Genomic DNA, 25,045 nt, shown 5'->3' on the forward strand with positions numbered 1-25,045 from the left:
TGAATTATAGGATATTCAGAATGTTAGGGTTGTTTCCCTTAAAGTAATTATGTCAGTTTCATTATTTTAAAAATATCCTTATTAGACATAGACAAATCATGAAAAAGTAATAATAGTAATCTTGATTCTTAGCCCAACTGTTTAAACTATTATAAAAAAGCCAAGTAGTGTAAGAACTGTAGGTTCTATGAATTTATTCAGCCATCATTTATTAATCATATTTTTTCCAATCATGACTGCTGTCAGCAAATGCTGAGGCATTTAGATCATACATCATAAAATTAATCCAGAAAGTTAACATAGCAGAAAGTCATGCCAACATGGTCATATCATCTGTAGAGCTTTGATGCAGAATTTTAAAAAAGCTGTCCTTAAAATAATTTCATTGTACTACCAACATACAATTTTTCATGTTTCAATTTTTCAAAAATTATGCACAGAAACGAACAAAAATTATCAACCTATGGATGCCATCCTTCTCTCACACCAATAAAATAAATTAAGATACAATTTATAAAGACACATGGAATTTATGGAGCTCTACTTCAGATGGTTTAAATATAGAATTGGTTCATTACACATTTTAAGCCATATACATTTCTTGTAGATAAGCAAAAGCTTCTAATGTTTATAAATCTGAGATGTTCAGCAGCTGTGGAACAGCTTAAGTCTTCAATGTCACCTAATGAGCCTTAACAAAACAGTAAAGATATTTATTCTAGTTCTAAAATCAGATCATACAAGTAAAAAGACTGGGTTTTTGAGATGCAAGGATCATTATCTATTTTAGATCTAAATAGAATCCTAAATAGATCTTTAAAAGAATATGTGTTGGGCCAAACAGATTAAACAGCAATTGGGTGACAATTTAGTACAGTATAAAACTAATTTTTACTAAAAAAGAACACTCTGATGAAAACCTGAAATTTCATTTCGGAAAACTATTTAATACATGTTATAGCAAGTGGAAAAAAAGAAACCAACACAATTCTATAAGTCTTAAATTCTGTAAAACTAAAGGAACTAAGTTCCTCCTAAAACCAACATAATGCAATAGAAAATATAAATGCAGATTATGCCAACTATGACTCGATGCCTTCTGATTCTCACCAGCATTAGAAACTTTCACAATAAAAGCTCTGAGATTACAATTGATATAGCTATACTTATCGAAAATTCAGGAAGTAACTCAGGATGTTCCTGCACTGGAATAGTTGAGAAATTGAGGAAACCAACAATTAGTAAAGCAAGCACCTATCTTCTTTCCCCAAGGCTACACAGCAATTTCAAGAGCAGCTTCCGAATCAGCCAAGGATGCCTGAAGCAGGACACGGTTTCTTTAAGTACAGTAGTGGCCAAAATTGTGTAAACCTTTTGGGAAAAGTGTATTTTTGAGGTTTGATGGCTAATAACACCACTTTTGGGTGTTACCTAAATCTAAAAGTAGTACTATAAAATTATATATCAATGGAAAGATAATTTAATCAAAAATGTAATGCAACAAAGTTTGTTCAATTATCTGTATTCTATGAAAAGCTATAGCCAAATAACCAGAAAAAGGAAGCACAACTTGCTTAGGTTGATATCAGATAGCTTTCCTTCATCTGATTGTAGCCAATGAGCATAAAAGCTTGAGTGTTTAGAGAGACAATCAGGTGTCATCTTGTTTTGGCAATGAGCCAATCGGATCACAGTAGGATTCAGTTATTGATGTCATGTATTGAAGCTGAGAGGAGGACATTTGTCAGTGTGTTATGTGATTGCTATCAAGTTGGTTGGGTTTTTTGTGTTCTTTCATTTAGTGGAGCTTATAAAACATAATAAAATTAAAGTAATGGTGCAAAGAGTTGTCTGGTCACCTAGAAAGCAATGTAAAATAGTATTATTAAGTGAACAAGGCTACAGTTATAAAGAAATTGGAAGAAAAAATGGTGGAAACTTAACCAAAGAAGGCATTTCTAAGTTTTTGAAGAGGCATAAGGAGACTCAGTCACTACAAAACCACACTGGTTAAAGGCAGGAAAATGTGCACAAGAGCCAGTGATGATAGAAGAATTAAGAGACTGTGCCTGCGTGAAAGAAGAAAATAATCTGGCTGTATACAAGATGAAATAGTGCAATGCAATGTGAATTTGAGTGCAAGGATTGTTCAGCGCAGACTGCAGGAATTTGGCCTAAAATCTAGCATTCCATGAAAAAAGCCACTTTTATCTCTCAAACAACGGTTGAAAAGCAGTACATTCTTGATTAAATTATCTTTCCATTGATATATAATTTTATGGTACTACTCCAAAAAAAAGTGGTGTTATTAGCCATCAAACCTCAAAAATACACTTTTCCCAAAAGGTTTCCACAATTTTGGCCACTACTGTATATAAAGAGAGGTATTTCAAGTGCACTTTATTCCAATGTATATGTGTGTAAGACTGATCATGGCATTAGAATGATCAATGCAAGAAACAATTCCAATACGACATGCAATAACACTCAAAACAGAAATCAGTATAAGGAAACAGACTGATTTTAGAAAGGTACTTTTCCCCCACTGCAAGGATTTTCTGAGGTCGAAAGCCTCAGAATTCACATATGTGCCCTGGGCCCTTGGATGAAATGCAAAGTCAATTTAAATGTTATGGGCTGGAAAACAAAGTCTATACAGCAAGAAAATTGTTCTAATGTACTTTTGACTTTTGTTTTTCATTAGTTAAATTAGGCACAATTATTTTGGTAGTTAAGACTGACAGCCTGAAATACTACAAGAAATTGATCCTAGAGTTTGATAATTACACAGATAAAATAGTTAGAACTGAGGCAGAACTGTTGTATATCTTTCAACAGTTTACAACATGTAGCATTGGTATGCAAGAAAATCATGCTGGCTTCTTAGAAAACTTGAAATAAAAGAATTGTAGTGGAAATTAATATGTCATTAAGTATATACATCAATCAAGTGAATCAGTACAGTAATCTGGAAATAAACTGTGTTCTTTTTAATCTAATATAAGATTTTTGAAAATGAAATATGTCAAACTCAATATTTATTAGTCTATATAAATTTTCTAAAATTATATTCTATATAATTTTATTCTTTCTTTTTTAAAGAAAAAGTTGGGAAGCAGTACAACCAATTATTACATAAGTATAATTTAAGTTAAGTAGGTCATAAACATCTTGCCATAATAGAATTCTATTTTGCTATACTCAGATCAGGCAGTCATTCTTCCAATCTCATTTGTGGCACTTAGAAAAGATCTCCAGTTCTTTTGGTTTCTAGGGTGCTGAAGAAAAGTTCATTCTAAATTAACTGAAGACCAAGTCTTCTCTAAAACAGTAGCACTTAACAAAATATGGCTGACAGATCAATAAATATGAAATACTACAGGCTAAAAACTTTAGATTCTTAGATTCTGTTTTACAGGCCTTCTGATTGGAGGGGAGGGGGACATAGATTATGCATGCTGTGAAGTTCACCCTGAAGTGTGTGGCTTTCATTCTCAGATTGAATTTTCAAAAATGGTGGCTTTTATATCCCCTCTATAATTAGAAGTTTCAAACCAAGGCAGAATATAGGCCTGCATCTCCAATAAATTTTCCCTCTTGGATTTTGATCCAAGATGATGAAGATCTTTAGGACTCCTTGGTTGTCTCCAATCCCCTTTTGATTGTAGGTAGATCTCAACTCAGTCATAGCCTAAGTTTGAATAAGTAAAATCAACTATCGGCTTAAACTAACATTCTTCCCTGAGGGCCCAGATCTACTGATGCTATTAGATAATTTTTAGTCAACTTGGAAGACCACCTTGGAGATAAAATTACAAAATATTGGCTTATCTATAAACCAATAACAGCTCTGCATTCTTTGGGTTTTTCCAAAGTTAAAGAAATTGCCAAACAGCAAATAATTGATTTGCACAGAGATAATGCTGGGAACTTCCTTTTTTTAAGATGGGGGGGGGGGCTAAAATAAACCTTTTGCCTTGGCTAAATATTAAAACAAATTTGCTACTACAAAGTATTATAGGGTCTTTGCCCTAGCATATTTTAGCATGTCTTCATCTTTCCTGGAAGATAATCTCTTCATCTCAGAGGGAGGGTCTGTCCCTGTCATTTGGGAACAACTGGAACTATGGGCCATGTACTGCTGTGTTACCAATTTTATGAAGAAATTTGTCACTTGCATTTTACTTTATTTCTAAGCATGTTCTCCAGTAGAGTACATCCTACATTTAATTTCTTCTCGCACTCCGTGATAGTGATTTACCTTTAAATTGCCAAAATTTGTTTCAATTGGATTATTATTTAATTCAATTGGGTCATTGAATTACTGGAACATGATGATTATTATTCAATCTAACCACAAACAAAATATATAACCTGGCAATTGTATTCGAACAAAAATTATTGTTTTACTCTGTTGTTTTACATTACTCTGAGTATGGTTTTTTGATAACATTGTAAAGTATTTGTACAATTTAGTGATTTAGTCTTAAATATTTAATTTTTAGTATGTCAGTATTTTTTATACATTTTATTTTTTTTCTAATATAATCAGAAATTTTATGGATTGCTATATGAACTCTATAAACTGTATTTCACAAATGTACACTATTCTGGTCAGGAACTATTATAATGCTATTCTGTTCAACTGTAAACTGAAAGAATAATGGATCCTTCCCTTTCCTTAGATTGGATTACAAGTGCAATCACATCAATTTCTGAAAAATCAAGAAATGAGAGTTGCTTTTTTAAAAAATTCACTTAACAACTGTATAACTATTTTAACTGCAGTGATTCACTTAACAACTATGGCAAGAAAAGTCGAAAATGGGACAAAATTCACTTAACAAATGTTTCGCTTAGCCACATAAATTTTGGGGTCAATTGTGTTTGTAAATTGAGGAGTACCTGTACATTACTGAAGTCTTACCAAAAATATGTAACAATATATTGTATATGCTGACCAATCCTTCATCAGATAATTAGCTGTTATTTAGCAGCTCCAAGCAAGGGGGGGAGGTGGCGGGCGGGCAGGGAATTAATTTTTTAATATATATTTTATTAAAAAATTAGGATATATGTAACATTTACTTTTATTATCCTTTAAAAATACATTGTTTTCTTATCTTTTATAAATGTTATACATATTTGTTTGCATAATTATGAACCACTTCAGTCATGTTAGAGTTTAATTATACATTTATATCACTAAAATATAATTTATTCAGACAATAATAACTTTAGTTTTGCCATAAGTTTTATTAGTTTATAAAAATATAAGTACATAAAATAGACAGAAAAATGAAAATAGGAAAGCAAGGGAGAAGAAGGGAAAGAAGAAGTCTGGGGTAAAAGGGGGAAAAAAGGAAAGGCATTGACTTCTGTCTCTTTTTGACACAGTAGAATAAGATGATAAAATGTAACCTCAACTTTTTACTTTTATAACATTTTATACTAATCATTTCTATAACAACAAACCTATCTAATCAGCAAATTCCAATAAATTTATTGACTGAATGTACTTTAAAATGCACTCTTTCCTTGGTGATAGAGGAAAAGATTCTCAGCTCTAAGCAATATAGTAACCCATCATATTTAATTCTTTAAAAAATAAAAGGCAGGTAGGAAAACTGTATAAAAGAGATATTAAAAGAACTAATTTTCAGGGGAAGGAATGAAGAAGAAGATAGCGACACAAATATGTTTTGCCATGGGAATATTTAATCAATTTTATTTTCTGAATCTGAATACTGTCAAATAGCAATTTCTACTTCTATGGAAAAGCATAATCACAATTCATAGTACCAATCATCTGAATACTATTTAAAAGTGTGTGTATGGAAAAGATCCCAATTCATCTGAAATTAAGTTGGCATTAAAGACAAATTTGGACAAGTTTTAACTGAGTATAATTTTAATTTGTGAAAACAAAACAAGAAGTACTGTGTTTCCCTGAAAATAAGAACCTGTCTTATATTTTTTTGAACCCTGAAATAAGCGCTTGACCTTATTGCCATGCACTCAAAAGCCCGATTGGGCTTATTATCAGGGGATGTCTTATTTTTGGGGAAACAGAGTACCTACAAATAAATGTACAGTGGACAATTAAATGAGCTGAAGTAGAATAATGCCTAAGAGTGATAGCAATTTAAATCTTGCAGTATAGAATCAAGACTGAACTTCGTTGAAGGCTGCTATAAGGATTAATGAGATAATTTAAAGTTCTTTGCATATAAGAACACAACAAACACACAATGTTTTACTTTATAAAACTTCAGATTACTTAATAATAACCTGAATGCCTCAATTTATTGAAAAGGCTCAATAAATATTCATCTCTTCATACTAGGTTTTAAAAAGTGCATTAAAACAGTCATTTCAAGCATGCTGCACAGAATCAAATTCCTTGGTCTTTAAGGGTAAAAATATCATTGGACAATTATATTTGTTTGTAATATACTAACACTAAAATCCAAGCACAATTCAAAGTCATTATTATGTGTTTCTAATTCATAATGTGGGTAAAATCCATATAAAGTAAGCCAGAGTAACAAGATAGGAATGTATTATAATAGATTTCTCTCAGGAACCTGTAGTTTATACCAACCTTAAAACTACTCAAAATAATGGATTTTACCTCTTAGTCTTAACTTTAGTTAAGACTGCAAATTTCACAGGATAAAAGAAATCCATTTCCTTTAGCATTCAAGACTAGGGAAGGTTCTTAAAATTAAACGTAAGCAAATGCAAGTTATCAACAGGAAAATGTTGCATACCTTGGAAACAGTCATCAATAACTGTTTTGCATTGCTTCGTAATAAAGCTACCCCTGTTACTTCAGCTCTTAGGAGGTACCATCTAAGATGAAAGGAGAAAGATATCAGATGGTCCTTAACTTTTCCATCCTACTTGCATCTGTAATAAGGCTACATTAAGATGAAGACTGTTGTGCAAAATCAGTATTCCATGTATAGGTTTTCATAGCATATAAATCTAGTGCAGATTCATTTGTTTTGTAATAAAGAACTCTAAAACAGACTACTGGCTTTTCCCCTCTTCATGTTAAACAACCATGCAGTTCAGTTATGGTAACCCTACTTCCCAGTGGGACATCCAAAGCTTCTGGAAGGCAAGACTTCAAATTCTGAAGCCCTTTCCAGCTGAAACAAAAGTAGGCCAACATTTCTGCACTCCACTGGACTCCATTCGGTTCCATGGAGCAACTCTGCCAAATCTGGGCTGTTTGCTGTCATATTCCATTGTGCATATACTACAACTATTAAAAGATTCTCTGTGGGTTTTGGCTTCTCAACAAGTTTTTGCAGTTTGGCTACAGTTTTGTCTGGCAATCTGATTGTATAGGAAACAATGGAAATATGATCCAGTAAAAATATAAAAACCATTGCTATTCCACTAAATATATTAAGTTTTGTTCTTGTACAAGATTATACATCACTAATGTTACTGATTATCTAATATGTCCACTTAAAATGTCTTTAAACTGAGACAAATAGTGGCAAGCTTTTTTTTTTTTTGAAATACAATTTGTATTCATGAGGAATTTGGAAGAGTCTGAGTATGTACCAATTTTTAAAATTTAGAAACAGGTACAAAATCTTATGAGTTTCTTTCACACACAACCTTGAGAGAAATGGTGTCTGGAATGATCCAATTGTTCTAGCATACATAACACTGAATTCAAATTCCCTCTCAGCCATGAACCTATAGTGAGGTCTCAAAGTTTATGAACTCTTTTAAATTTTCAGTATTTTTATATAAATATAGCCTAAACCATGCAATTAAACAAAACAGTCAAAAACATTATACTTATTCATTTATTTATTAAAGAAAATAATCCAAGCTACATATTTGTGTATGGCAAAAGTATGTGAGTCATACACTCAACAAATGATTAAAGCAGAAGAAAGTTAATGTTTGGGAGTGGTCAACTCAAAGTTCTGACTTTAATCCTAGAAATTAAATCGTTGTGGAAGGACTTGAAGCAAGCATTTTGTATGAGGAAACCAACCAAAATCCTTAAATTTAAGCTGTTCTGTAAGGAGGAATGGGCTAACATTTAGAATCGATCATCTGTTGTCAGAAATGTTTAATTGCAGCTCAAGGGTGGGCACATCAGAAAGAAAAGACTTACATACTTTTGCCACACACAATTATGTAGCTTTGGATAATTTAACTCAATAAAACAATGAACAAGTATAATGTCTTTGTTTAATTGGGTTCTCTTTATCTAATTTTAGGACTTACGTGGACAACTGATCATGTTTTAGGTCATATTTAGGCAGAAATATTGAAAACTCAAAATAGTTCAAACATTTTAGTACACTGGGAATTGGGGTTGGTGGCTAAAAGCCACATATATTACATTTCATTTCGTGGAAAATGGGCAGCAATCAAATTCGTCACAGTTACTAGAATGGTTTTTGTCTAATAATTAAGGGGGACCCCAGCTCACTTGTATGAAATATAAAATCTATTTAATATCCAAATCATTATCCAAATAATGTGGAATCCATATTAAATCTTATATGAAACATAGGCCATAGAATGAAAATAAATAAGGAAGCAACAAACAAAACAAAACAAAACAAAAAAGCTGGGCCTGTTATGGGATGTCCCAAGGCAAGGGTGTTTGTTTTATTGTTTTTGTTTTTATGATAGCTGTTTATTAGTTTTACGGTTGTTGTGAGCCGCCCAGTTTTTGCTTAAGCAGTGTTACTTAAGATGGGTGGCCATATCAATCAATCAAATAAATAAGTAAATGTAATGGTTATTTTAATATTTAATTTAGCTTCAGAGATTCAAAATGTCTAATTGAGTCTTTTTAAAACAACTCTTTGCTCAGTGTATGTTAAAAGTTCAACACAGCTCCAACAACAGTTATTCAGCTGCTCAAATCTTCTACATTTAAAATGCATAAGGACAAAACCAATCTTAACCTTTTAGAAGATTGGAAAATGAATGGATTCAATCTATAACATTAGGGTCAACAGGATTACGTGAAGCTTAGTAACTCAGTATACCAAAGGAACACCTTTTTTAGCACACCTCTTACAAAGAACAGTGCCTTTGGGGCACATTTCAAAGATCTGATCTATAACACTGTGTCCATAAGCTAATTTTTGCACCATCACTATAGTTAATTATCAACAGATCATACTTTTGAGACCACAATTTTACAGGCAGCTCAGACACACAGTACACCCACTGCTATGATTCTAGGTCTTCTCATAGCCTCCAAATAGTCATAATACTTTCCTGAGATAGCATGCCATTTTAACTGGCATTCAAGAAACTTAAAAACAAAGGGTTATTTTAAGATAGGGGCAGCCTATGTATTTTAACTGACACTCAAATTATGAAATAACATGAGAAAAATATATTAAATCCCAATTTAAGATTTATTCCAGTTAAATAATGTTAACCTCATGGAAATATCTATATGTTTAAAATAATCTTGCTAAAAAACAAGATTATTATGTTTTGCATGGAATCTCCAATACCTATTCAGTATTCTAGCCATGATAGTCTTATTACTTTTTCTATCCCACTTTATTTCTTTCTGCCAGACCCAAAGCAATCAATATCTAGTGGCAAATAGAAAAATTAGAATTTAGTAAATATTTTATTAAAGATACACACAGAATCACATCAAGATGGATTTCTTAAAGTTATGGATATTCAAACAAAAGTTCAGTGATGTTATTTATTTTATACAGATCCACTAATCATGAGAAATAATTGAAACTATAGCCTTATTTGGCATTGCATATGTAAATAATTCCACTTAGTTCTGAATAGACAATGAAAAACCGTCACTGTATCATTTATCCCAGAATTAAATATTTTTTAAAGTGTAAAGGTAAACGTAAAAGCTTCCCCTGTCCATTCATTTGAGGGGGGGGGGGTTACTCATCTCCATTTCATAGCTGAGGGAGTCAGCATTGTCCAAAGACATTTCCATGGTCAGGTCGCCTGCATGACTATTTACTGAGGTGCACAGAATGTTATTACCTTCCCACCAAAGTGGTATCTATTTTTTTATTCCCATATTCCCAACGGGAGCTCACCCCACTGAACAGTGTTGAGGTCTTGAACCCAGGCTGTCAGCATTTCCAGCTGACAAGCTCAGCATCTTTAACTGCTCAGCTATCACACCTCCTGTTTTTAAAATATAGGTACTTATTTTAAAATAAGTAGGTAAACACTGTCTTTTTCTATCATATAGGTAGTGGTGATTAAGTGATTATAAATAATGAAGCATGTTCTTTTCTCAGAAATGTTAAATGTGTCTGGATAACAACAAAAGCTATTACTACTTTAATCAAATGACAGCAGTACTAAACACACATGATTTTCCAATTCCAGAGCAAGACTCCAGTGTCAGAGCAAGCAGAACAAATGAGTTAAATCAATTTACATGTTAAAAATGAAAGCTGCAATCCTAAAATTCATCCAGAAATTAACTGCTTTTAATTCTACATCGGTATTGAATCATTTTCCTAATTAAAAACTCATTTAAAGAAGGGAAGGAAGATGACTAATCCCCTTCCATTTTATAACAGATCACTTTGTTATGATTGTAAAAAAAATATGGAAGATGATAAAACTGAAATAAAATGGAAAACATCTTCAAATTTCAAAGAGGCCTTCCTGCTGTCCCTTTTGCCAGTTCAACACTGCTCAGTGATGTTTTAAGCATCAATTTCACTGGAAAACCTTGTTCAACAAGAACTTTGAATGTCATTCACATATAAAATAACCTATCTAAAAGCAAATATTAATTAGTTCGAGCTTTCTGTACTTATCATATGCTATTTGTTAAAAGTACTGATTGTGCCCATCTGTTAATTGAATGACAACATTCTGAACTTAATTCAGAACTAATTTTTAAAGTTGGGGGCGCCCCCTGGAGCAGACTTGTAGCAACACACAAATACAGAGTGGAAGAAAGCACACAAGCAATTATTTGTTGCTTGTTAATGTAACATTTTACCTTATTGTACAATTTGACTGATACATCTTCAGAAATCACAATTTTATTAAAGCAGTCCTAATAGTATTAATCAAGCAGATTGCTTCTTCTTCCCAGTAACAAATCCAGTAATATTTTCCTACAATAATTTTTAAATTTGGTGCTAACTAGGTTTATTAACATACAAACTGATTTTAGTAATGCCTAATTAAAATGAAATATTGATTACATGAGGCTTTGATATACAAATTAGTAGCTCTGTTCAGTTTCGACACTCTATTCATTACACTATCTGATTACCTGGTGAGGGACCAATTCTATCTTTTTTAGTTTTTTAAAGCTTATATTTCAACATAGCTCCTTTTCATTAATTTTGTTTTATTTTATGGAACTATTTACTGATATGAAATCCTTCAGTTTGTATGATAATGAAAGTTTGCTTTTGGGGAGAATTTGTAATAAAAATTACAATTTGGTGTCATCAAAAACCACCATAGAACAGAAACTAAACACTACTAGAATAAATTATATATTATTTTACTAACTATAGTATATAGTATTTTAGATTCAGGTTGGTGTCATAAAATGAATATCATGAAAGAACTTTGAATTTTATTAAAGGGAAAGAACTCTTGATGACAAGCCCAACTAAGTCCAACAATATAATCTAACAATTCATTATTAGATACTTACAAGAAGATTTTCTTGTTTCTTTTAATTTAAAAGATACTTATGCAGGATGCTCACAGTTGGGAATAATAATTCTATTTTTCTAGCTAGCTTAATCCTGTTTTTTGAGCTCTATTTAAAAACTCACTGAAGTCCACTATATTCTCACTGGTGTAAATTTAGATGGGACTGCAAGTTTGGTAGCAAAAGTATTTAGAAATTCATATAGATGAAACTCTGAATCTACAAAAAAAATGTATCTAAAGTAATGCAATGAGTTGGAGTCGGATGTCAGGTGAAATAAAGTCTCTTTCTTTCTCTTCAAACAGTGTCTAGATTACTAATAGAACAAAAAAAAACCATACATAATTTCAGATCTAATCAATTGTACACACAAATTCAATTTTATTTTCAAATTTCAATAAATATATATTCTGAAAATACAAGTAAAAAATAAGAAAATTCTGCATGGTTCCAATTTTACTATATCAACTACTCTATTACACTATATTTTCCTTAGGGAAGGTGAAAATGTTTGCAGATAGACTTGAATTTATGGTAGGGACATCTAGGTCACAGCACCATATTACAAATTCCATTCAGTTCCCCCCAAAAGTTTATTTAGCAGGCAAAGAGAAAAAGATACAATTATTTATTATAATATATTTGTCCAATAACAGGAAGGGATACTGAGGGAAAGTTTCTTCTTGCCCAGAGAGCTTACAATCTAAATATTTTCATGATGAAGTAAACATTAATTATTAACAAATTTTAACAGTTACAAAAACATTATTTGAAATGGCCGAGTAAGGTTCCCAACCTAAAAAGCCAAAAATTGTGACACATTAAACGTTGCTTCTTAATTTTAGACAGCCTAAATAAATCTTAAGATTTTCATCTGATCTTTAATAATTTTTTCTTAAGAGAAAGAGAAACCACAGTCAATGTTGAATCAGATTTTTAGATGTCTGTGGCTCTATCTGCAGATGAAGGTCTCAATTTTATTCAATTTCTGCATGCCTCACAAACATCTTTAAGAAAACCCTGGAGTAGAGACAATACTTACAGCTTTAGCAAAAATGACCATGAGTTCTGGAAACTGGTGTGTGAGGAGGGCTAACATTGCTGTGAAAGAACATAGCCCTGCTGTAAAATGGATGAAAAAAGGAAGATCTTTCTGGGGATACACGGATACATCATGAAATGCTGAAAGAAAGAAAAACAACAGCCAATTTTTGTTGAATTAGGAATTAGGAAACAGGAGCCTGAGTGGCACAGCAAACTAATGCTACTGTTAAAGGTAGTATTTAGTTTCCAGCTGCCTGCAATTACTGCGAGTTCAATTCTCATCAGGCTCAAGGTTGACTCAGCCTTCCATCCTTTCTAAGGTAGGTAAAATGAGGACCCGGTTTGTGGGGGCAATAAGCTGACTTTGTATAAAATATACAAAAGTATGAAGGCTATTGCTTAACGCATTGTAAACCGCCCTGAGTCTCCGGAGAAGGGCGGCATATAAATAATAATAATAAAAAAAATGTAAATGATTTTATATTGCCACATTTTTTTTCAGAAAATCTTACTGGAGATTTTTCTACTATAATGAAAACCATAATTATATTTATATTTATCTCTCACTGTGAGAGCTTGCTAGGTGTTAGAAAAGAAAAAAGCCCAGAACCGAGTAGATGAGATTCTACTGAGCTGGAGCTACAAAAAAACCTTGGCTACGTAGGGAAAACCTGGCTAGAAGAAAAACACACATAAACCCTACGAAGAAGTAAGAAAAATATATATATATATATATGTATATGTATATGTATATGTATATGTATATGTATATTTATTTATTTATTTATTTATTTATTTATTTATTTATTTATTTATTTATTTATTTATTTATTATATTTCTATACCGCCTTTCTCCCGTAGGACTTAAGGCGGTGTACAGTCAAGAAAAATATAGACACACAAATATCATAAAATTGCTAATTAAAATTATTACTTAGTTTGGTCAATTAAATAAAACCCAGAATTAGATAACATTTAAAAAATCATTCACATGTTTGTATGTTTAGCCCTGCCTGTTGGAACATCATGGTCTTGAGGGCACGGCGGAAAGCACGGAGATCAGGGATATTCCGTATCTCCGGGGGCAGTTCATTCCAAAGGGTTGGAGCCCCCACAGAGAAGGCCCTCCCCCTGGGAGTTGCCAGTCGACATAATTTGACTGACAGTACCCTGAGTAGTCCCTCCCTGTGAGAACGAACTGGTCGGTGGGAGGCTATTGGTGGCAAAAGACGGTCTTGTAGGTACCCAGGTCCTAAGCCATGGATCGCTTTAAAGGTGATAACTAACACCTTGAATCGCACCCGGAAGACCACCGGGAGCCAGTGCAGCTCGCGTAGGAGAGGTGTTACATGGGCATAACGAGCTCCGCCCATAATCACCCGTGCGGCTACGTTCTGGACCAGTTGGAGCCTCCGGGTGCTTTTCAAGGAGAGCCCCATGTAGAGAGCATTACAGTAGTCCATACAGGAGGTAACTAGGGCATGAGTGACCGTGCGCAAGGCGTCCCGATCCAGAAAGGGACGCAACTGGCGGATCAGGCAAACCTGATAAAAGGCACCCCTGGCCACGGCCGTCAAATGATCTTCTAAAGATAACCGTGAATCCAGGAGGACACCCAAGTTGCGGGCCCTCTCTGTGGGGAGCAAGATCTCATCCCCTATTGTCAGTGATGGTACCAGCATACTGATGAACACTCACCCCAAAACCACGGATGATCTCACCTAGCGGTTTTACATAAATGTAAAAGGGTGAGAGGACTGACCCTTGCGGCACCCCACAAATAAGGTGCCTCGAGGTCGACCTCTGCCCCCCTGCCAACACAAACTGCAAACGGTCAGAGAGGAAGGAGGAGAACCACTGAAGCACGGTGCCCCCTATTCCTAACCCCTCCAGCCGGTGCAGTAAGATACCATGGTCGATGGTATCAAAAGCCGCTGAGAGATCTAATAGGACCAGGATAGAGGAGCAACCTCTGTCCCGAGCCCTCCAGAGATCATCCACCAATGCGACCAATGCCGTTTCTGTGCTGTATCGTGACCTGAAGCCCGACTGGAACGGATCCAGATAGACAACTTCATCCAGGTATCGGGGTAGTTGTCGCGCCACCACACTCTCAACAACCTTCGCAACAAAGCGAAGATTGGAGACTGGACGATAATTTGATAATATAGCCGGGTCCAGGGAAGGCTTCTTGAGGAGGGGCTTCACAACCGCCTCTTTCAAGGCGGCGGGAAAGACACCCTCACTCAGAGAAGATTTATAATCCCCTGGAGCCAGCCTCGTGTAACCTCCCGGGAGGCCAGTACCAACCAGAAGGGACACGGGTCCAATAAACATGTGGCAGCATTAAGCTTGCCCAGAATCCTGTCCACGTCCTCAGGAGCCACAGAGTCAAACTCTTCCCAGATAACGCTCTCAAGACCTGCCCCCGTCTCCTCCCCTGGATCTACCCAATCGGAGTCCAGGCCTTCCCGAATCTGAGCGACTTTATCATGCAGCAATTGTACAAAATCCTCAGCTCGACCCTTTAAGGGATCTTCCCGTACCCCCACCTGAAGTAGGGAGCGGGTCACCCTAAACAGCGCAGCTGGGCGGTTCTCTGCAGATGCAATAAGAACGGAGAAGTAGCTAGACTTCGCCGCTCTTATCGTCACTAGGTAGGTCTTAATATAAGATCTCACCTGTGTTCGGTCAGATTCAGATCGGCTTATCCTCCAATCGCTCTCCAGGTGTCTTTTCTGACGCTTAATCTCTCTCAGCTCCTCGGAAAACCAAGGAGCTAGACGAGATCGGCATCGGGTCAGAGGCCGCAAAGGCACAACGCGGTCCAAGGCCCCAGTAGCCGCCCTGTCCCAGGCGACCACCAGGTCCTCAGTCGAGTCGTGAGCCAGAGTCTTAGGAAATGGCCCAAGCTCCATCAGGAACCTTTCGGGGTCCATCAGGCGCCTGGGACGGAACCATTTGGTTGGTTCCGTCTCCCTGCGGTGGGTGGAAGTGACTTGAAAGTCCATGTGAAGGAGAGAATGATCAGACCATGACAAGGGCTTGATGTCTATATCCCCTATTCTTAGATCATTCAGCCACTGATCAGAGACAAAAATCAAGTCCAGAGTGTGATTCCCCAAGTGGGTGGGGCCTTGAACTACCTGGGTCAGGTCCATGGCCATCATGGAAGCCATGAACTCCCGAGCCGTCTCCGACATCTCACCAGCGGATGGCAGGTTAAAATCCCCCATAACAATAAGTCTGGGGGTTTCCACCGCCACCCCGGCTATAATGTCGAGCAGCTCAGGCAGGACCGCTGTTACGTGGCAGGGAGCCAGGTACGCAATCAGTAGGCCCATCTGAATCCCCCGACCCCACTTCACAAGGAGGGACTCACATCCGGCTATCTGAGGAACAGTGGCCTCCCTCGGGCAAAGACTTTCTCTAATGATTGCTGCCACTCCCCCACCCTTTCCCTGAGTCCTTGGCTGATGGAATGCATGGAAACCTGGCGGGCACATTTCCACAAGGGGAACTCCTCCCTCCTGGCCTAACCAGGTCTCCGTCATCCCTGCCAGGTCAGCACCCCCCTCTGAAATAAGATCATAAATGAGGGGGGCTTTATTTACCACTGACCTGGCATTACATAACATCAGCCGTAGACCCAGGGTCTGTATATATATATGTATATATGTATTGTATTAAAAAAATGAATAGGCTATTGCAAATAACATAAAATTGCTCTGTCAGTATGATCTAATTTTATAATACATTGTAGTCCCATTGAGCAGATTCTGTTGCACTTTAAAATATATTTTGAGATCATAGTCTTCCATATTTTCATCATTGTTAATTACCAAATAATTGGTAATTACAAAACAGAAGTTTTGTTTAGTAATAGTCCATCTATTTGTTTGTTTGTTTATGAAATTTACAAGCCACCTAACTCAAACAATGTGACTCTAAGCATATGGCATAAAAAGCAAACAATAAACCAAAAAACAAATATTCCCCCATAACATTAAATATGTACAATATATAAATACAAAATCTAAAACAAAGCTCAAACAACAGAACAAAACAACCAAAAAGACTTTCCAGTTCAAGTGGACCCTAAGACCTGGAGGAAGGGCCAGGACTTTACTAAAGTACTAAAGTACAGCTTTACTAAAGTACTAAAGTACCGCTTTACTAAAGGGAGCAGAGGTGCCTGTTGAATATGGACTTTGTACATCTGTAGGTTTTTTTGGTGTGTGTGTGTGTGTGTGTGTGTGTGTGTGTGTATCATTAATTTGAAAACTCCCTGACATTTAATCTTGGCACTGAAACATATTATGTTTAAATACAAAGCTAATCATAAATAAAATGAACAGGAATGCATGAGTTACTATGTTGAAATGTCTGCATGCATAGGAGTTTAATTATAATGGAAGCTTAATGCTTGGAGTTATCCACTAGCCAAAGTATTCCTTGTGCAATATCCTGCATGAGTGAGAAATGACTAATTTAAAGCAGTCTGGGGAATATTTTAATTAATTGTTAAGTACAGCTTTTTAAGATTTAATCTTTACCAAATAACATTTATCCCAATCCATCTATGGCAGATGTGTTCCTTGGCTGTTCTGGTTATAAGCATTCCTTATAATTTATTTTAAACAAAACAGACCTCAACAGCAAGTACTATGAAACAATACTTTATAAAGCTTTACAATTATGTGAAAAATTTACACCCAGCAACAGAAAAATTAGTTAACGTATTTTTAGGCTGCCTAACACCATCAGTCAATCTTTACAAACTTTGCAAGGGTTTAATTCATGTTTATGATAAACTAAAATAGAACCGCAGTGCTGCGATAAACAATATAATCTTGAAGCCATTATTATGCAAATGCTTAAACGAACAGCATTTATTTAAAAGGAGTTTCTAAATTATCTGGAATATTAGATATATGCATTTTAGGAATTATATGTAAGAACTTTTTAAAGATATTATCTTCAATTCCATAATCAATTCTGATCCTAATTGTGGCCGTTAGTCAAGGACTACCTAGCTAAACAGCAAAATGTCACTATAGTTAGCATGGAATACTGCATATAGTATTTGTATAAAGAGGGTAACAGTCTAATCTTTATCTGATTAAAAAAGCATTATATAAAAACTACAGTTGACAAAACTGTGAGCAGTGGAGTCAATAACCAATATTCATGGTTTCATTTCTTCCTTTGATATACACACACACACATACATACATTCATACATAAATACATACATACATACACATACATATCAGAGGTGGGTTGCCCCCGGTTCGGACCGGTAGTAAAACCAGCGGGAGGCTCCGCCCACTGACCCGGACGTCATCATAGGTGATCTGCGCTTCTGTGCATGTGCAGAACAGCGTGTGTGATACTAACCAGTAGTAAAGGTAAGTAGAACCCGCCCAATACATATATATGTTTACATGTGTGTACACAGTAAACACAGTAGGTGGGGGGAGACAGAAATAGAGAGGAAAGGAAGTCCAAGAAAGTCATGGCTGGATGGAGTTAAAATTTGAAATGACAGAAAGATATAGTGAGGTCTGTTGGTATAAAACAGATTTATTTTAATTTAATTTTTCTTTTTATTATTTCCTATCTCCAACTCTTAGTTATTACTTTTTATTTCCTTTTTGCCTCTCCAAAAATGGAATAGGAAACTTTGTATCATTCTACACTATTCATATATGTTCAGATTGCCCGTAGAAAAAGAAGCAAATACCAACTGAAAATACCTTACCATTGACTCATAATATCGCTGGTATAATTTGCAATTCCTATAGTTTGAAAACTTTGTTCAATAAATGCTTCAAATGTTTGTTCTGATCCGAGGATACAAGAACAAGCAACACCTAATGTGATTTCCTTGAACTAAGCAATCAATCAAGTGTGTATCTAAGGAAGGTTATTTTACTCTGTTCAGCTGAAGCAAAAATATGACTTTAATTCAAATATGCAGAGAATTTATCACATATTCTTTTACATCTTGGAAATAAAGGAATATTACAAGTTATTTTCATGTATTATTTTACAAGTTGTTGGTCTCCAAATGCTATTAGTATACAGTTCTAACTTTCCTGATGACTGATTATTCAAGCCATTGCTAATGGAAATCAGAAGACATCTTAAGGGACTACTGTTCCTCACCATGCTTTATAAAGTAAACATTTCAATGTAGAAAGGGAGCTGCACTGCAAAGACTGCACTTTGCAAATTTAACATAAAGCGAGATTCTACTATAGAAGATAAATACTACCCTTCCTCATTGTCATGTTTAAAATTAACAATATTTAAACCTACAGATGTATGGAATGTGTTTGCATAGAAATATAGTATACAAATGCTATATCTTAGATAAAGAAAAAAAATGTATGAAAAACGCCGCTTACTTGGTAATAACTCTCTGTCTGCTGTCTCTGTGCAACTAGGATAAGGATAAAATAGATGTCCCTTTTCTAATGGATATGGAATCATTCTAAATGCTGAAAGAGAGATAAAAAACATGGAAAAACTGCTTTATAATTTCTACAAATGTTACATATATAGAATTTTGGTAAAGTCATTTTTCAGTGTAAAGTCTGTAAAAAAGATAAGAAACTTGTCCATGAGAATTTTGAAAATAGTATCAGTATAAAATACAGTGAGATTTGACTAGCAGTCACCAAAATAAAACACAAAGGAGGATTTCAAAACAGATATTTAACAGGAAAACATATTTAAGTTTGCTTTGATGGATCTGCAATCAAACTGTTTTTAAGCAATGCCATCATTTCCTCATCAAATCCACTAAATTTACTTTCAGCAACCTAGTAACAGTGTAAGATCACTCTGATTCAAATAAATATGATGATACTTCTGACCTCTTTGATTTCAACAAAGTGACACCCAAGTACTGTTACAGGAACAAAAATAAACCTCAAAATACCTTACAAACTATATTGTGATACTTTGATATAGAGGCTTGCTTTCTATATAGCCTAATAATGAATTAAGGATCTATTCCACTTAGAAAAGTTTTGTTGGATGGTACAGTATAAACAAAACAATAATTTGCAATGCAGGTATTTTGAAAAAGTATGCCACAGTGGGATGAAAAATGATTTCTATGTTTCTATTATTTACTAAAATAAACATCTCCAGAAATCAGCAGTTTCCTCTAAGTGTTCTGAAAACAATTTCTTATAATTCATCTTTTTCTAGATTTCTAACAAGTCTAAAATGAAAACAACAGTTTGAATTAAGTTTCCCAATAAAACAACGATAAATTCAATGAAATTTGGGAGTTTAAGAATGTCATTTTATTTAAATGCATTTTATTTAGCAGCTTTAAAAACAGAAATGCGGAAAAGCAGACTAATAAGTATCTGTTCAAAAGAGAAATATAGTGAGGGAAGAAGAGAGATTTATGAATTCTTATTTTCCTTAGGAAAAAACAAACTTCTAAAGCAGACATCAATTCTGTCTAAGGTTTGTAATGCTAGTAACAACTGTATTGTTGTCATAAGTCAACAAGAGATCAAATTCTAATTTACTATCAAGCTGTCATTTACTATAAGCCATCAACCGATTATGACTACCATTAAAACAAACTGATCAATTCAAAGATTCTGCTAAAATGTGTTAGAGCACATTTTATTGTATTAAGTTATTGTATTGTATTACACTAGTAAAAAAATAAGTTTGTACTACTGACAGAAGAATACTTACTGCCTTCCCATGTGCAGTGCAGCAAGTTAAGGGCCCCTTCTATTCGCTTCCAGTGCTGAAGATGGAAGAATGCATAGGCTACTGCTTCACTGTCCCCACGCTTCAGAATGTGCTCAGGAGGCAAAATTAAGCTTTTCATTTCTAGCAAGTACTGGAGGAAAAAATGAGAAGTGATGAGAAACTATACAGAACACGACACATAAGTTTTTTCTTCGTAAATATTTTTAAATTACTTTAATCTTGATTTGTGTACCAGAAAAAGCATTGCTTGTAAGAAAATGTGAATTATTTGGCAAATTATTTTTTTTTTAAAAAAGGGGAGGGTGTGAAAGACCAAATCAATTTAATGTGGATATTTTATTTGAAAACAGTATTGTTAGGTTCACTGCTTTGTGAAAAAGTTTGATAAAGATTTAAATTATGTGCCTTCAAAAATATTATCCTGGTAAAAGATAATTCTGATAAAACAATGATTTGTGTACAAAATAGGATAGGATAGCAGCTCAAGCAGATAGTTTACTGGGGTGTAATGCAAGTGTTAGAGATTATTACAATAGTATCACATACTTTCATTCATATAACTCAAAAGTGATGTGCTTGCTCATTATAGTTGGAGTTATCCATTACCAAGTAGGTTTCAAATGAAACTCTCCAATTCCTATATTGAAAAAAGCAACAAATTTAAAAACTGATGTTTTTGCTGCAATGTCCTTCCTTCTGTCCTAATATTGCAACTGAAGATACTTTCTTATTGAGTTCATTATTGATTCTAAACCTGAAGCAGAAACTAAAATAAATGCATATAATAAATTATTTTTAAATACTTAGAATGTACTTGTAAACTAATACTAATAACGAACTCCTTCTAGCGTTATTTTGGATTCTTATCACCCAAAAACTACAGTTGTGCCCTGAAAATATTTTATGCATGTGAAATATATCCTTGAGGAAAGTACAAATATTCAATTAACTAATGTCTACAATTTATGAATTAGCCGTTCCACTTAGTAATAGTTAATTCAATTTCATATTTGAAGTATTAGATACAGTATTTGATTGTACCCAATACTTCTGTTGATTCTAAGAATGTAACCAGCAAAACTCTAAGAATGTAACCATGTTGTTGCTTTACTCCATCAGATACCACGAACAGAGAGATTATTTACTAATCCGGTTTAGAGGATTTAACTTTCCCCATTCCAATTCTTGAAGGAATGTAGCCAAAGTTGTGGTAGTCAAACCAAATGCATTTACTGCCTGACTGATTTTTCTCTTAGTGCTTGAGTTTATTTACTGGAAGGCAATACTCTTACTAATCCTATCTAATTCTTCTTGATCATTTTTTTAAACCACTAAGGAATCATTCACACATTGTCATAATGTGAAAGTGGCTTCAAATATCCAGCCTCTGCTATAATTGTTTTTAGTCCATGAAATTATTAGCTTGGTGTTTGTTTATAGTTTTTAGACCCAGAGTTACCTTTCATTAAAATAATCTTTTAATCAAAGTTAAGTGGGCCTAAAAACTCTGAAATGTTATTTTCCACAGCCCCTTGACATATAACTCACAATAATAATAATAAAAAAAAGAAATCTGAAAGATAATATAAAATATAAGAATATAAAAGATAAGAATATAAAATTATTACTATGACACTAGTTTTCTTGATATGTGATACCAGTCAGAAGTACATAAAACATATTAAACTCCTCAAAGACACAATAGTCCTGAAGCAATAGGACAGACACCTCATTTTTGGGTAATAATACATCCCAGTCTTCCACCCTAAAGGCAGAAGCTAGAGAAATGAGACTGCCTGAAATGAATTTGCTGTGCTTTTGATCAGTCATGCAAGGGAGCAGAAAATCCTTAGAGCAATTAGCTCTCCCAATGCATATTCAAGAAAAGAGAAGACTAGATGAATAAAATCAAACCTCAAGGAAAGAACCATTTGGACACCCTGATTATCAAAAGAGGATTAAGTCCAGGGAGAAGCCATCCTTCTATTACTAAGGCTATAAAGGTAATATATTACCAGTGACAGCAATGGCTATTTGAAGTTCCAATTACTGTGTACACATTAATTTAGGAAAAGATGAATTGGGCATAAAATTTCTCATTCTGTTTTTTCCCCCCATTGGGCAATACAGATTTTACAAAAAGTCTTTAATCTGTTACACTTATATATATTAAAATAAATGTAAGTATTCCAAATATGCTCACTGGAACAAAAATAATTAAGAATAATGTATTTATATAATTATTTTTATATTTCCCTTACACAAATTAAGGATAGAATCCTTTGCTTTACATACTGGGATAACCATGGAACTGCCAATGATAGAAAGAATGCTTTTTTATAATGGTCATATAAAATTATGGTTACCAGGATTTACATTATTTGCCCACTTGTAAGCGTAATCATATATACAAATCTTAGAGGAAACAGATTACCCAGAACCTTTCCAGACTGATTTCAGACTGGGATATAGTACTATGACAGCATTGGTTTTTCTTTAGTGGAGTTGGGAGGGAGGGAATGCATCCATCCTGGCCTTTCCTGATAATTCAATGGCCTTTATTACAGTGGGGCAAAAAAGTATTTAGTCAGCCACCAATTGTGCAAGTTCTCCCACTTAAAAAGATGAGAGGGGCCTGTAATTGTGATCATAGGTAGACCTCAACTATGAGAGACAAAATGAGAAAACAAATCCAGACATCACACTGTCTGATTTGGAAAGAATTTATTTGCAAATTATGATGGAAAATAAGTATTTGGTCAATACCAAAAGTTCAACTCAATACTTTGTTATATATCCTTTGTTGGCAATGACAGAGGTCAAACGTTTTCTGTAAGTCTTCACAAGGTTGGAACACACTGTTACTGGCATGTTGGCCCATTGCAGATCTCCTCTAGAGCAGTGATGTTTTGGGGCTGTCGCTGGGCAACACGGACTTTCAACTCCCTCCAAAGGTTTTCTATGGGGTTGAGATCTGGAGACTCTAGGCCACTCCAGGACCTTGAAATGCTTCTTATGAAGCCACTCCTTCATTGCCCGGGCGGTGTGTTTGGGATCATTGTCATGCTGAAAGACCCAGCCACGTTTCATCTTTAATGCCTTGCTGATGGAAGGAGGTTTGCACTCAAAATCTCACGATACATGACCCCATTCATTCTGTCCTGTACACGGATCAGTCGTCCTGGTCCCTTTGCAGAGAAACAGCCCCAAAGCATGATGTTGCCACCCCATGCTTGACAGTAGGTATGGTATTCGTTGGATGCAAATCATCATTCTCTCTCCTCCAAACACGACGAGTTGTGTTTCTACCAAACAGTTCTACTTTGGTTTCATCTGACCATATGACATTCTCCCAATCCTCTTCTGGATTATCCAAATGCTCTCTAGCAAACTTCAGACGGGCCCGGACATGTACTGGCTTAAGCAGGGGGACATGTCTGGCACTGCAGGATCTGAGTCCCTGGCGGCATAGTGTGTTATTGATGGTAGCCTTTGTTACGTTGGTCCCAGCTCTCTGCAGGTCATTCACTAGGTCCCCCCGTGTGGTTCTGGGATTTTTGCTCACCGTTCTTGTGATCATTTTGACCCCACGGGGTGAGATCTTGCGTGGAGCCCCAGATCCAGGGAGATTATCAGTGGTCTTGTATGTCTTCCATTTTCTAATTATTGCTCCCATAGTTGATTTCTTCACACCAAGCTGCTTGCCTATTGCAGATTCAGTCTTCCCAGCCTAGTGCAGGTCTACAATTTTGTTTCTGGTGTCCTTCGACAGCTCTTTGGTCTTCACCATAGTGGAGTTTGGAGTGTAACTGTTTGAGGTTGTGGACAGGTGTCTTTTATACTGATAACAAGTTCAAACAGGTGCCATTAATACAGGTAATGAATGGAGGACAGAGGAGCCTCTTAAAGAAGTTACAGGTCTGTGAAAGCCAGAAATCTTGCTTGTTTGTAGGTGACCAAATACTTATTTTCCATCATAATTTGCAAATAAATTCTTTCCAAATCAGACAATGTGATTGTCTGGATTTGTTTTCTCATTTTGTCTCTCATAGTTGAGATCTATCTATGATGACAATTACAGGCTTCTCTCATCTTTTTAAGTGGGAGAACTTGCACAATTGGTGGCTGACTAAATACTTTTTTGTCCCACTGTATCTTTCACCATGGTAGTTAAATTTGGGAGACTATTATGGTGGTTCAACTTCTTCCTTTTGCTTTTTGCCCATGTTATCTCCTGGATTTTATCTGATGATTTTAATGGGCTTTATTGTCTATTCACACATATTTCATTCACAATATATTATGTAGAAAAATGATTTTTAAAAATTATAAAACACACAATTTTTTTTGGCATTTAGAAGATCAGTGAATATCTTCTTTCAATCCTAATTAAATGCCATCAGCATTTAATCAACACTTGTCTTTGAAGAGGGAGGCGAGGGATGTACTTACCTTTGGAACATGAGGGTTAAATTCTACTGCTCTATGTATTGCTTCTACAGCATTAATTTCGGCTGTGTTAAGTCCCCTTCTAGAAGCTGTTTCTGGAGAAAACCTATAGCAACA

The 25,045-nt window shown here is 35.0% G+C and overlaps 1 protein-coding gene across 3 annotated transcripts in view; it reads right to left on the minus strand.

Annotated features, from left to right (window-relative positions):
• The window catches only part of ST7L (suppression of tumorigenicity 7 like), a 42,068-nt gene that overhangs the window by 796 nt on the left and 16,227 nt on the right, over positions 1-25,045 (minus strand). Inside the window, exons 11-15 of one of the 3 annotated variants that reach the window (XR_011600177.1) lie at positions 24,932-25,034; positions 20,459-20,609; positions 19,141-19,233; positions 12,726-12,865; positions 6,774-6,855 (exon numbers count right to left, since the gene is read on the minus strand). Coding sequence is in view for 2 of the 3 variants with exons in the window: in XM_070939833.1 (XP_070795934.1) it covers positions 12,438-12,479; positions 12,726-12,865; positions 19,141-19,233; positions 20,459-20,609; positions 24,932-25,034 (529 nt within the window). In the remaining variant the exon portion in view is untranslated. Of the gene's footprint in view, positions 1-6,773; positions 6,856-12,132; positions 12,480-12,725; positions 12,866-19,140; positions 19,234-20,458; positions 20,610-24,931; positions 25,035-25,045 lie in introns of those variants that run through there. The other 2 variants (XM_070939833.1, XM_070939832.1) reach the window with 2 other exon arrangements.

Source organism: Pituophis catenifer, unplaced genomic scaffold (assembly GCF_029215685.1).
Source record: "Pituophis catenifer annectens isolate HBS135680 unplaced genomic scaffold, rPitCat1.0.hap2 SCAF_3, whole genome shotgun sequence".
In the NCBI taxonomy this organism is placed as follows: domain Eukaryota; kingdom Metazoa; phylum Chordata; class Lepidosauria; order Squamata; family Colubridae; genus Pituophis; species Pituophis catenifer.